Source organism: Chaetura pelagica, unplaced genomic scaffold (genome assembly GCF_000747805.2).
Source record: "Chaetura pelagica isolate M959 unplaced genomic scaffold, ChaPel_1.0 scaffold57, whole genome shotgun sequence".
Taxonomy (NCBI): Eukaryota; Metazoa; Chordata; class Aves; order Apodiformes; family Apodidae; genus Chaetura; species Chaetura pelagica.
Genome location: NW_009954217.1, coordinates 282,204 through 295,724, shown reverse-complemented (window position 1 = coordinate 295,724; position 13,521 = coordinate 282,204). Strand labels below are relative to the sequence as shown.

Here is a 13,521-nt window from a genome sequence, read left to right as displayed (position 1 = left end):
CGGGTCGCCGCGCCCGCCTCCGCAACCCCTTCTACCCGCTGACCAAGGAGTCGTACGGCGCCTACGCCGTCATGTGCCTCTCCGTGGTGATCTTCGGCATCGGTATCATGGGCAACATGGCAGTGATGTGCATCGTCTGCCACAACTACTACATGCGGAGCATCTCCAATTCCCTGCTGGCCAACCTGGCTTTCTGGGACTTCCTCATCGTCTTCTTCTGCCTGCCGCTCGTCATCTTCCAGGAGCTCACCAAGAAGTGGCTCCTAGAAGACTTCTCCTGCAAAATCGTCCCGTACATCGAGGTAATGGCGGCGGGTGGGGATGCGCGGACCCGTGCGCCCGCGCGCAGCGCTCCCGTAGCTTCTCCGCCACGTGCGGGGCCGGCGCTGCTCGCACGCGTTACTCCCGGCCCGTGGGCGTCCCGGTGCGGCGCAGTCCGGGTCTCCCGGGCACTCCTGAGGCAGAGCGGGGCCCCGGCCCGGCCCCGCGGTGCCAGGAGGAGGCTCTGGACGGATCGGGTCCAGCAGCATCGGGATTTCTGTAGCTTTGGATTGCGCCGCTCTAGCTCATCCTCCCACTCGCACGAGTTCTGCCAAACCCTCCTTGCTACTTGTGGTCCTGAAAGGCGCAGAATCCTTTCAGAATTAGATTTAAAGGTTTTTTTTGGTTTATGTTTATTTCTATTTTTTTTTCCTAAAGTGAAGTGAGTCAGGATAGCAGCTGGGGAGGGAGTGACCGGGGACAGGTAGTAAGAAGGTGATTGTAAAAAGGACCATCAACAGATGTATATGCTTTCAACTTATACTTCAGCGTTCAAATATCACATTTATTTTGTTTATCTAAATAAATAAATACATTAAATGACCCCAGCTCCACTTAAATGGCAGCAGCTTGGCCGTTCTTCCGAGGCTCTGTCAAAGAAGCTCTCAGCCCTGTGGCCACGGTCCTGCCGGCCGCGTTCAGGGTGTCACTGCTATTTATTTACTGGAACTGAACACTGAGGCTGGTTGGTAGGATGGTAGCCTGTAATTTCGACTGGCTCTACTGTATTCCCAAAACCTTATGTTCAACGCTATTCTTTGACTGAAAGCTGAAGAAATAACTCTGGATTCTCGTGTGTTAAGAATGAGTTACTAGGGAAAAAACAACAGCCAACTAACCAAAAAAACCCTATCAAAAACCAGCAGCCCCTCCGAATAAAACCCAGGTTTTTTTATGAATACACACTACATCAGTTTCAACAACACTTTGGTACATAGTAATACATCATTAACTTAAGAAAGTGTTTAGAAAGACGCGTGAAGTTTAGCTACTAAGTTCTCATTACTTCTTTTTGTATGTGATACACTTTATTACTTGTGGTACTGAACAAAGGGTGGAGCTATGCTACACTTAGGTGAATGCAAGGCCAGTGGTATACCACTACATCTGAAAAATTCAGAGAACACTTAATCACTTTGCATTTAAGAAGACATGAAGGAGTGAAGAATATGTATGTGTTGAGAAACTAACAGTACTATGAGCTTTTCAATTTATTTATTTTTTGCTTCTAGGGCTACAATGTTAACCAATAAAATAATCAGTACTGTTGCAGTTGCAATGTAAGCATTGCAATTAAAGTAGGTAGTGTAGTTTAAATGTTTTCAGGAGTTTCCTGTTGTGACATTTCACACTTCCTAGCCTTTTTTGGTGTATCCACACAGAAAACAGAAATGATTCTTTGTAATGCTAGTTCTAATTAAAGATCAGTAATTGAAATTGTTTGCATAGCTACACTGTTCTTCGAAATCAGTTGCTTATGTTCTGCAGTTTTGGGCACTAGAGCTTTTGTCAGACTGAAAGTAGTTTAGCTGAAATGTAGTTTTTGAAATTACAAACTGTTATCCTGAAAAACATTCAGCTGCTGCTGTCCCCCTGTGGAGGATGTCCCATGTCTGTTCATGACACCCCCCTTTACACTTTAATGACACCATGTTTTTTCACTTTAAAGTTCTTTAGATATATAAATATCTGTAGATATATAAAGTTGAAGTCTTATCCAGGAACTGGTAGTGATGGACCAGTAGTATGACACCTGTCTTAGGCTTAATTATTACTGGAATCTAAAACTGAAATATGCTCCTTCTCCCTAAGGAAATTCAATTAATTTGTATCTAAGGTACAGGTCTAAAAAGATATAGCCTTGAAGTCTGTGTTGCTCCCAGAATTGTATGTTTTTCATTCTGTAGTCATTTAATATAATACTCATATACATAAAGTGTATTCATGCCCCTGGAAGCAGTAAGTAAAATGCTGGATTTCCCCCTCTGTAAACAGCAGCCAGGAGCAGCAAATACTGATACCACTAGTGGATTGTGACTCTCCACAGCTTGCCTGGCAAGAAGGACACTGTCCTGCAAATCAGGATGTGACCTTTCTGTGATGGAGAAGGCAATTAGAGGAAAGTTTTGCCATTTTCCAAGTGTTATTCTGACCTCACAAGTGTTACACAATGACACACCACCAGGAGCAATGCAGATCTGGAGCATTTAATGAAATCTGCCCTGTGAGCAGCTGCTTTTCCATGCTCTGTGAAGGATTGTTCACAATATTGCCCTGATCCACAGCTGAACAACACTGCCCTCTCCCATGTAACTCACCTGGACAGGCTCATCCCTTCTCACACAATGGGAAAAGGTTGAAGTCATCTTACTTTCTTGAGAGGAAAGCTGTAGACAGTTGTCTTCAGGAGAGGTTTCCAGACCTTCATGGAATACAAATAGAAGCATCCTCCTGCAGGTGAACAAACTTTAACTTGTTGCCTCTGTTTTCTGTAAGTTAGCCCAGCATTTTGTTCTTTTAAGAGTCTCTTTGTTCTGTGCTTTTAATCTCTTTTTTGCATGCCAAGACTCCTTATATACTGTTTAGGAAGCTACATATTTCACCCAGAGTTGTAGATCCAGAAATATCCCACTTCTAAGTATCAGAAACCCTATTGGACTGAGCCCTGTGTTGTACCAGCTTGTACTTTTCAAACAAGAGAAAAAGGGGTATCTGATTATCCAGAGCAAGTGATATGGTGATCACAGCATTTAAACATAACTGAGGCATGCTTTGTATTGTGTTAGGGGCTTTGAAGTGATTCCAGTGAGGAACCTTGAGTTTTCTTCATTTAGCCTCTTGTGGCCAATAGTTTTTTATTTGAGCAGTTTAATGGGTATTGTGAAGAATTTCAACAAAGCATCTGTTGCCAGTGATAACACACATGCATATAGTCTGGGGAAAATGTTTTATGGTATCTTCAACCACATTTGTGTAGGTAAATGTTGAGCTTCATGCAGTGGAAGGTGTCCACTGTATTTAATTTAAAGGACAGTCAATTAAGACAATTAAGCAGTCATATCACAGTTTGGTCACTTCTATGTCATGGGTGTGCTTGCATAAGGAATGCTGTGCACATGGCTGAGGAAGGAACTGAGTAAGTTAATCCTTCTGTACTTCTTACAAGGTCTTTAGGTGATGAGAGTAAAACTGCTAGAGAATAAATCTAGAAGGACAGATGGTTAGTAGAAGTGGGTGAAATTATCTCCACCAAGAGCTTCACTTGACCCTGATGGTGACACTATCTTGGAGGAGCTGTTTTGAATGCACTAAGGGAACTGAGAAAGGAAGGAGGACATTGGAGCAACTATGCTGCCTATAAGGAGGTATGGAGATGTGCTTCTCCTTCACAGTTTTAATCCTCTGCTCAACAGTATTAAAAATTCTGTCACTTTTTTTTGCAGATAGTTCAGAAATCTAGCTTAAGGTGTGCATGTCTGAAGTGTTTACCTGCACATTGTGTTTATGTTGTCTTCCATATACTTTTCACAGTGTTGCTCAGAATTTGGAGATACCGGGTAAACAATTACACAAAGATGATGGCTTTGACTCCTGTTCCACAAGCCCTGCCAATGTAGATCCTGTTTTGTTTTGTTTTGTTTAAGCACACCTAGTCTTTTCAGATAAAGGACAAGTGGAAAAAAAAATAAATACAGAGTACAGAACAATATAGTTCCAGTTCCTCTACTTACAGATTTTTGCTATGCCTTAATTCAAAGAAGTGTGGTTGTAGACAAAATCAGTAATTTTACTGTACTTCTAAATATTTCACAGCTGTTAATTATAACAGTCCCATGAAGTAGCATTTTTAGGTTTTTTTTAATGCTGTAGGCCAATAGTGAAGAGGTTAAGTAAGTTGTTTAAGGTCCAAGAAGCTTACTTGAAATGACAAATGGATTGTGTCAACTAGGACCAGAAACTATATTTTGGGCTTTAAATGCAAGCTTGCTTGAGTTGTGTGCATTCTGCTCTTGGAGGTTATGCTGAAAGTTTGATGGGTTTGAGAGAGGTCATTGGAAGTAAACATCACTTGCTGTGTTGGCAGACTGTGACTTACAGTGGAGAAAAGATTTGGAACTGGGGAAGAGTCTAGAAGGAGGGCTTGCAGAGTCTGCTTTACCATCTTGTGTGGTCCAGCACAGAGCAAGAAGTTGCCCAGTCCAGTGATGGTACTCAGTTCCTGCACTCAGTGCTTACAAACGTGAGCACCTCTGCCTTTCATAACTTCTCCAACAAAAAGAAAGACAAGTCTTGTGGTATCTTTGTCTGGACTGTATCATGCATACAAGACTGGCTTGAGTTGGAGCAGACTGATAGTGCAGGCCTCTGAAATCTGGTGCTCAGTCTCTGCGTATGCTTTTGGCAAACAATTTGTGGCATCACTCCTGTTTCTGGTGGGTAACTTCCAGCTCAGGAAAGCTATCACAATTAGTATTGTTAGTGGAAAGCATAAGGATGGATTTGGCCTGGAATGCAAACTACTGTCTTTCCCTGGAGCTGACCCTCCAAGGCAATTTGAAGTGAGTCTTTGTCCCCTTTCTTTTACTTAGTAGAAGCAAATGAGAGGCATAGAGAAAGAGGCCATTCCCTGACTGCTCCAAAGCTGTCAGAAGAGATCTTTATTTTATGTTTCACTTTAGGGAAGCAAATCCATTTTTATGGGATTTTATAAAAGCTGTGTATTATCTATGTATTTTCTGTGTCTTTTGTTATGCAGCATCTTTTTTGTGTCTCTTCTTTGACTGTAGTCAGAGCTAAACTCCTGAACCTCCTGTGAGTCCTCTGGACCACAGACAAGGATTCTGAGAGATTTGCGGTTTCAAAACTTCATACTCAGAGTTTTCTAGGACAATGGCTACATGTGTCTTTTACTGAGCAGAGTATCTCCAGCACTTATCGCACAATAAATAATTATTTAAAACAGAAGTGTTGCTATATCTCTGCCCTTTAGGTATCAATGGCATGATGGTGGTATCTTCTGTGATGACTGTCCTGTCAGTCTTTCTTTCCTGTGCTGAGGGGCTTCTAAGTTGTCCATAAAAATTTGCTTTTGGCTTAAATTTTGCATGTGGCATTTCAGCATGGAAATGAATTTGTATCAGACTGGGTTTTAAATTAGGTCAGCAATACTTAAATTACATATGTGTGGAAAGAAAAAGGCAGCATCTGCTGTCCCAGTGCCATTGACTGTACTCTGAGCACTGGGATGTCATTTCTCCATATGATAGGATTTTTCCTGCAAAGGAAGAAGGGGCAGATTATTAGCAGCAGTTCCATGTTGTTATTATTAAGAATTATTGCAGGAGTTCCTTGTGTAGTGTGATAAGAATTTGATGCTTAGTGGAGAATGGCACTCATTTCTTTATTTTAAAAAAGCATATATATATATATATATATATAAAACTAAATTACATTTACTTACATAGTGGCGTAGTAGATTGCAAACAGGAAAATGAACAAAAGTGAAATCCTTTTCTGTTTTGTAGTTTATCCAACCCTCTGGACAAGCATGTGGTGTACTAATGAGTATTTCCAGCGCCCTGACAGACTGGTTGGCTCTTGCTTCCAAGAGCAGCTCTTGGAAGTGGATTCTGATTCTGAACACTGTTAGTCTTAGGATATACAGAAGGATAAGAAACACACAAAACTCATGTGCTCTATGTCTCCCTGATAGGAATGTTGACAGTACTACAAAGGAAACAACCATATTGTACTCCTTGTTCCATGTGTGCAGGATATCTCCATAATAGTAGCTTCCAGAATTACCATCTTCTCTTTTAGATAATTAAGGTGACTTACATTTTCATCCAGGATGCTTAAGCTAATTGCTGCTGTCAGAGGGGTACCCTGGCCCCAGTACTCCTTAGTTACTGAATTACTTCTGCCACACCACAGCAGTGTTTTAACTGAGTGACCCTTACCTGTTTTAATGCATAGAGCCATTAATGTTCTTCATGAAAGAAATTTTATTTATTTATATTTGTTCTTTTATAGTAATGACTATTCTTTGGTGGTTTTTCTTTTTTATTTTGGTGTGTTTTTTAATTAAAAGAACAGAAATCTAGGTAAAATTAAACAATTAAATAATTGCATGCAGTGGGATGGCCTTTTATTTTGTGGTAGCCCAGTCTTATTACTGGATGCTGTACTGTAAGTGTAGAGTAGCACAAAAAAAGTTTTTCAGTCCCTGCTAACTTCTTAATTTATCTTAGGCAAAGCTGACAAGTCTGCAAGAGTATGGTATGTTGCATTAACATGCTCTAAAGCTATGAAGTTTGATGTGGATATTATAACAGCCATAATAAGTTGATAGACTATAATGGCATGGTGGAAAAATTTGTTGTTTATATAACAGGAATGGATTTAAAAAGTCTACAGGTTGTCACTGAGAGCTCAGAGATGGCTTGGCTAGTAGTCATCAACCTTTTCTGTAGTGCAGCTTTCCTATTACAACAGGAAAATGTTTTGAATACCCATCTTGTCTTATGGCAAAGCACAGAAGACTGCCATGGGGTTTGAGAAATTCTTGTGTTATCAACATAAAATATATTGTTAGAAAATCCAGCTTCAGCTGGTAGAAGCAGCCACTTCTTATAACTCCTTTATTTTACCTTGTTCCATATAAACGCAGTTTACGTTGTTTCTCCTCACTTCTCCATCAGAAAGTGTGCTTGAGATTATTAATGGTCCTCATTTCCAGCCTTAATTTGCTCTTGGCTAGTTGATTCCTGTTCTGTTATATCCACTGTCCTTCAGCTTAAATAACATGTATCTCAAGATAGGCTTATTTGTAGATAGTAGCAATATAATGTCTTGGTCTTCGTCTTACTGAACTTGGTGATCCCAACCTCTTTTCTATTCACTCACAGAATTTTATGATGTTTTCATATGATATTTTCACCCTGTTTCTCATTTTGTTTTAATTACCTTTAGTCAAGGAGATATTAGTGAGAGAGAATTCAGAGTCTTACTTGGATTGGCATTGCTTACCATACTACATCTGCATTGCTTCCCTAGTCAGTCAGAGGCTCTGCTCCTAGAGGCCAGGGCCAAGAGCTGTGGGACCACAGCCAGGAGAAAAAGTAGGACAGGCCAGAGAAGGCCTGGGAATATTTTGGTAATTGTTAAAGTTCATGAAAGGGGAATGGGTCTGTTGGAGGGATGGAGAGATGGAATTAAGCTGAGCATTTCATGGATTTGCTGTTGTTCTCTCTGGCCTCATTTCCCAAATGAGTTTTGACACAGTTGACTAACTGGTGAGCAAAGGTTTATGCAGTATCTTGAAGAAGCATCACAGTGCCCATTAACATCCCTCTCAATGCTTTGAGGAGCAACAGTATGAGGAGACTCTCTTGTCATGATAAAGTCTTCTTTTATGTGTGTATCCTGTGGCTGGTAATCCCTGCAACAGCAGTTCTCTGCCCAAATAGTGTGGGCACCTGCTCAAAGCAGGGGTTACTTCACCACCTCCACAAAGCAGGTCAGTGGTTGTTCTCTTAGAGACTTTTCTGATATCATCTGGTAAGAGAAGGATGTAAACTGGTGTCATCCTGAGTGTCCTTCAGTCTAGAGACTGAAGGACAATCTTCATAGGAACCATATGGAAATAAATGAGACAACTAAGTGATGATCAAAAACCTACTGAGCCTGACTCACCCTTGCCTCATTTCCTGCCACGATGTTGGAATTAAGACTGAAACAGCATATCAGAAGTTCAGGTGTTTCAACAAAAAGAGCACCATTGAACTTTGCACCACTTTAGGATTTGTTAATTTGTCCTTTACCTACTCCCCATCAAATGTGTTATCTTAGTTCTGTGGTTATTTCAGGGCAATGTAACAGATTAAAAATGAAACTTCTCTGGCTTTCATGTTTTCAGCTTAACCCTAATTATTAGTATGACTAGTATGAAGAAACACCCCAAAACTAAAATTGTATGAACATGCAAAATGCATGTCCCAGTTCTTGCCCACATAGGCTGTGAGCAGCACCCGTTGATTTTGCTGGCTATAGTCTGCAATGTGGGGTAAGCAATCAGACCCTTAAATTGCTATAGTGCCTTTAAGCAAGTCAGCTGGGGTAAATCCATCTGTTTGGGCTTGTTTGTTTTGTGTTGGTTTTTTTTTTTGCAAGCTCTTCTATGGCATTGCTATCTACATTAATCTACAGGAAATGGGAAACCATTGCCTGTTCCAGAAAAACTCTAGCTTTGTTTAACTGGTTTCATCAGTAAATCCACAGGAGAGTTTTCAAAGCTGACTTCCACTGTTCTTAGTTGTTTCCTCTTGCTCTATTTCTCTGTCTTAAACCTCCAACTTGTTGGTCAATTAATGTGACAGGAACCCTCTAGGTCACGTTTGTTCATGGTAGGCATGTCTTCTTTCATTAGTCCAGCCTTAACAGCTGCAGAGTTTTAATGTTTTAGCTACTGTGTAAAAGGCTGTTAGCAATGAAATGCTAAAGCAATACAAGCGTGTCCATTAGGGGCGGGGGAGAGGCTCACTTAAGATGTGAGAAGGAAGGTCTTAATGTACAAAGCCTCAGATTTTCTTCTGTTCTTCTGATTGATTGACTGATTGATTGATTTTCATCTCTGTTCATTCCTGAATCTCAGTTATTTTCCTTTCTCCCATAATTCTAGAGAGCTGAGTTTTGGCCCTTTTTTTATTCATGTTGGATGTTCTTGCTAAAGGTTTTGCTGTCACTCTAGGGAATTTGAAGACTGCACACACATTTAAATGTTTTGGAAATAAAAGTCACTAGTTTTGAATTTAAAAATCTTTCAGCAGTGATACAAAAAAAAAAAAATTACCATTAATTAGCTATGTTTGTCACTGTTCATTAAGATTCCCTGTAACTGTAATTTTTCTTTTATTGCTTTAAGTTTTTGCTGTATTTTCCAAGCTTTCTTTGAATCTCATCAGACAGTTTAGCTTCCTAATCAAAACCAAATCAATAGGTTTGCCTATTGAAAGTGTTTACGGTACTGCTTTGTCATCGCTAAATATTCCTGCAAGTCAATAAGTAAGAGAGTGCTTTTTATTCATCCCATCTTTTAGGAAAATGCTTCAAAGAATTCCCCAAGTAAGTCCATGCCTGACAGTTCTGATCCCAAGTACCTTATATTTTTCAGTGATATTCAGCTTTAGCATTCTCATCTGGACATTAAATATTGAAGGCCAAAATTAATTATACATGTATATAATTGTACATAATTGTACTATCTTTGCAGAATGTTTTACAAGATATGCATAAACAGGAATATTTCAAAATCGTGATGGAAATCAGAACGTGTTTTTTTTTTAATTTACCTATATGAAATGTAAATATATAATTGCACATCAAATTTCAGAAGTCAAAGTTATAGTGAACTGCTTAATATTAACCTAGATTTCCCAGTTAATTGCACAGACACGTGGTTTATTAATGATAAGAGTAAGAATTCTTTACATTTATTAGGAATATTATTTAACAATTTCTTTCCTTTTGCATGAGCATATTTTCAGGATAACACAAGCATGCAAACCTAAGAAAATAAATGAATTATAATGCAACAGGGCATCTAATCTTCCTCCAATTGAAGTTAATAGGAGTTCTGCTTTGAATTTGAACTGAAGTTGAATTCATTGGGAATAGGATTAGGCCAAAATGTATATAGTCATCTTGCAAATTTCTTTTAGGAAATGTAATTATAAACAGGATAAAATGTTAGGAAATTATGTTTCATGACAGTACAAGATTTCTACTCATGCATAGAATTATGGTTATTAAAGCTAGAGAACATATGCATTGCTCCTTACAGTCTATAATTGAGAGCTCTGTCCAATTCATCTTTAAATCATTTAAACAATGAAACTTGTGCCATTTCTCCTGGCCTGCACTACACTTTCCCACAGGATGTTTCCTATGAAATTAAGCCTAGATTTTCCTGTGGAGTTTTCTAAACGAAATCTTGAAAATAGACTGTTAAAGCTGAAGTATTGTAGTGAAGGACAGTTTTACACAGGCTCTGGAAGTCTGAAGATTTCGGGTACAGTCTGTTTCAACTCAGTACAGGATGACTATGTGCCTACATCACATCAAAATGTCACTTAAAAACCTAAGTCCACAAAAACAGTGGTTGGTCCCTACTCCGTTCAGTAGATGCCTAATACACAAGGTTCCTAAATTCTGTAGATATGGAAGGTTGTGATATTATGATCCCCTGCATGCTTGATGAACATACTCTGTGGGCATAAGTCTATGCTTCTGCTCAAGGAAGTCTACCATCCTCTCTCCTTTTGACTGAAATTCCAAATCTTGTGGCGGAAACTGATTTTTCTGAAAAACACCCTTTGGAAAAATGGGAAAGGGGAGTTTAGTTTTACATATTGGTCAGTTTCTAATTTTTTTCCACTTAATGTTGCACAGAAGCTTGCTTGGGCCTCCTGACACCAATCTGAAATATAATATTTGTAGGCAAAAAAAGAGAAAGGCATACTTTTTTGGGATGCATGCTGGATATTAGTTCAGGAAACACTGGAAGCTAAGTTCCATCTGTGATGCTTCTTTTGATGGTGTTCAGCCCCATGGTGCTTAACTGTTTCCTACACTGATAAACCCTCAACTAAGTTTCCCTTTGCCTTTGTCAGTCAAGGAGCAAGACTTGACTGGTGTTTCAGAGTACAAATTGAGCTCTCTTCCAGAGGACAGTTCAATGGTAAGAGCCTTCATCCAATGTACAATAAAGTAATTCCCTCTTCAGCCTGAGTGGGTTCAGGCCTTCATCTTCCATCTGGAATGAGATTGCCATCAACAGGGAACCAGGGGACTTTTGAAGGAGACAAAGCAGCACCTGTATTAACTTGCATTCCCTTTTCTCCTTCCCAGGTAGCCTCCCTCGGAGTCACCACGTTCACCCTGTGTGCCCTCTGCATCGACCGCTTCCGTGCTGCCACCAACGTGCAGATGTATTACGAGATGATCGAGAACTGCACCTCGACGACGGCCAAGCTGGCCGTTATCTGGGTGGGCGCACTGCTGCTGGCCCTGCCAGAGGTGGTGCTGCGCCAGCTGGCCAAGGAGGACCCAGAATACAGCGGCAGCCCGCCCGGGGAGCGCTGCGTGGTGAAGATCTCCACCGCGCTTCCTGACACCATCTACGTCTTGGCTCTCACTTACGATGGGGCAAGACTCTGGTGGTACTTTGGCTGCTACTTCTGCTTGCCTACCCTTTTCACTATTACCTGCTCCCTGGTAACTGCGAGGAAAATCAGGAGGGCGGAAAAGGCTTGCACGAGGGGGAACAAGCGACAAATTCAGCTGGAGAGCCAGATGAACTGCACAGTGGTGGCTTTGACCATTTTATATGGGTTTTGCATCATTCCTGAAAATATTTGCAACATTGTGACTGCCTACATGTCCACAGGGGTCTCTCGGCAGACTATGGACCTCCTCCATCTCATTAGCCAGTTCCTTTTGTTCTTTAAGTCTTGTGTTACCCCAGTTCTCCTTTTCTGTCTCTGCAAACCATTCAGCCGGGCCTTTATGGAGTGTTGCTGTTGCTGCTGTGATGAATGCATCCAGAAGTCTTCAACAGTGACAAGTGATGACAATGACAATGAGTACACCACAGAACTGGAACTCTCCCCTTTCAGTACCATCCGTCGCGAAATGTCCACTTTTGCCTCTGTGGGGACTCACTGTTAATTGTCCTTAGGAGTTTATTCCCTGTATCTTTTTCCCTTTATTTTTTTTTAACTTCATATGTTTCTTCTTGAAGCAAAATGCAAGAAAAAAAAATATGAAAACTACTTTGGAAACCAATCTGCATAATAACAGTCATGCTCTGGAAAATAATTTGTTTGGTTATTAAGATGAAAGAGAGAAGGAGAGCCAGCACTCAGTTTTAAATCATATTTTGTATGGTGCTAGGATTTTATTGTTGGGGGAGGAGAATCCATATCAATCCACTTTTATTTAATTCCGTAGTATTTTTTTGATAATCACTGTAAAACAATTATATAGGCATCGTTGGGTTTGCAAGATGTTTCCTGTAAAAGATGTGGTCGAAAGTATTTGAAGGTAGTTTTAATCTAATTACTGTGAGTTATTGTGAGAGGACTCGGACTTCAGAAAATTTATAAAGTAGCATAAAAATAAATGAGGTATTATTCTTTAACTTCATTGTCAATCTGCATTTAACAAGGACACCTCTAAGTAGTATTAAATTCCTTTAATAAGTAAAAAAAAAAAGGCTTTGCATAAAATAACTTAAATGGCCATATTTAATTTACCATTTGTGTACTTACCCTTGGAGTTTATAATTACAGTATTTAATGAAAAGGGTCATAATGTCATTAGACTTACATGAGTGGGGTTTTTTTTAATGTATATTACAAAAGTTCAATGTGCCTCATTGAAAATTTCCTTCTTAACCTGCAGGTATACAAAATCTGAGTTATTTTGTACTTCTTAACAAAAAAAAAAAAATTTGGTTTCTCACTAAAATTTGTCTTGTGTGGTTTTAAAATCAAGTTTCTTTGCATTTTCTTATTTGTTTCACATGGAGATGATGTCCTTAGTCTCTGTATGTACAGCTCCTACTGGCTTCAGTGAGACTCCCATTGCAGAGGAAGGCATTTTTTAGCCAGAGGTTTGCTGACAATAAGTGTGAGGGACTGAAGCATGGAGAGTGAATTCCTTGTTTTTAAAAGGTATAAACACACTTGGACGCTTGGGGCTTGACCCAGAGCCTATTGCAGTCAATGGAAAGGTTTCTATCAACTTCAGAGGGCTTTGGATCAGACTGGCATCTCCTATTTATTCTGGGATGTGTAGCATGAATATTAATCACAGGAGCTCTGTATACTGCTTATAAATCATGCTGCTCTCACAGAGACTGCTATTCACTAGCAGCTTGCAGCTCTAAAGTTGTTTTTGAGAGCCAGTGTGTTTTCCTGATGGCTTCTTGCTGTCCACAGAGTTATTAAAATGAGGGTATGTCAACACTGTCAGCTACAGTGAGATACAGTAAAATCTAAAGTTGTTACAGGCAAGCCAGGAGGGAGACTAGAAAGGGCCTGTCTGTACCAGCAGAGCTTATTTGCCCCACTTCTGGGCTGAAGTAGACGGGGCTGTTCTTGGCAGGCAAGCTGGCTCATATTTACACTGGGCAGCAGG

At 40.1% G+C, this 13,521-nt stretch overlaps 1 protein-coding gene across 1 annotated transcript in view; it reads left to right on the top strand.

Annotated features, from left to right (window-relative positions):
• Nucleotides 1-13,048, top strand: part of GPR37 (G protein-coupled receptor 37 (endothelin receptor type B-like)) — a 15,186-nt gene extending 2,138 nt beyond the window's left edge. The window contains exons 2-3 of the mRNA XM_010003398.1: nucleotides 4-302; nucleotides 11,230-13,048. Coding sequence (XP_010001700.1) covers nucleotides 4-302; nucleotides 11,230-12,048 — 1,118 coding nt within the window. The 3' untranslated portion in view covers nucleotides 12,049-13,048. The remainder of the gene's footprint in view (nucleotides 1-3; nucleotides 303-11,229) is intronic.
• The last annotated feature ends 473 nt before the right edge of the window (nucleotides 13,049-13,521 follow it).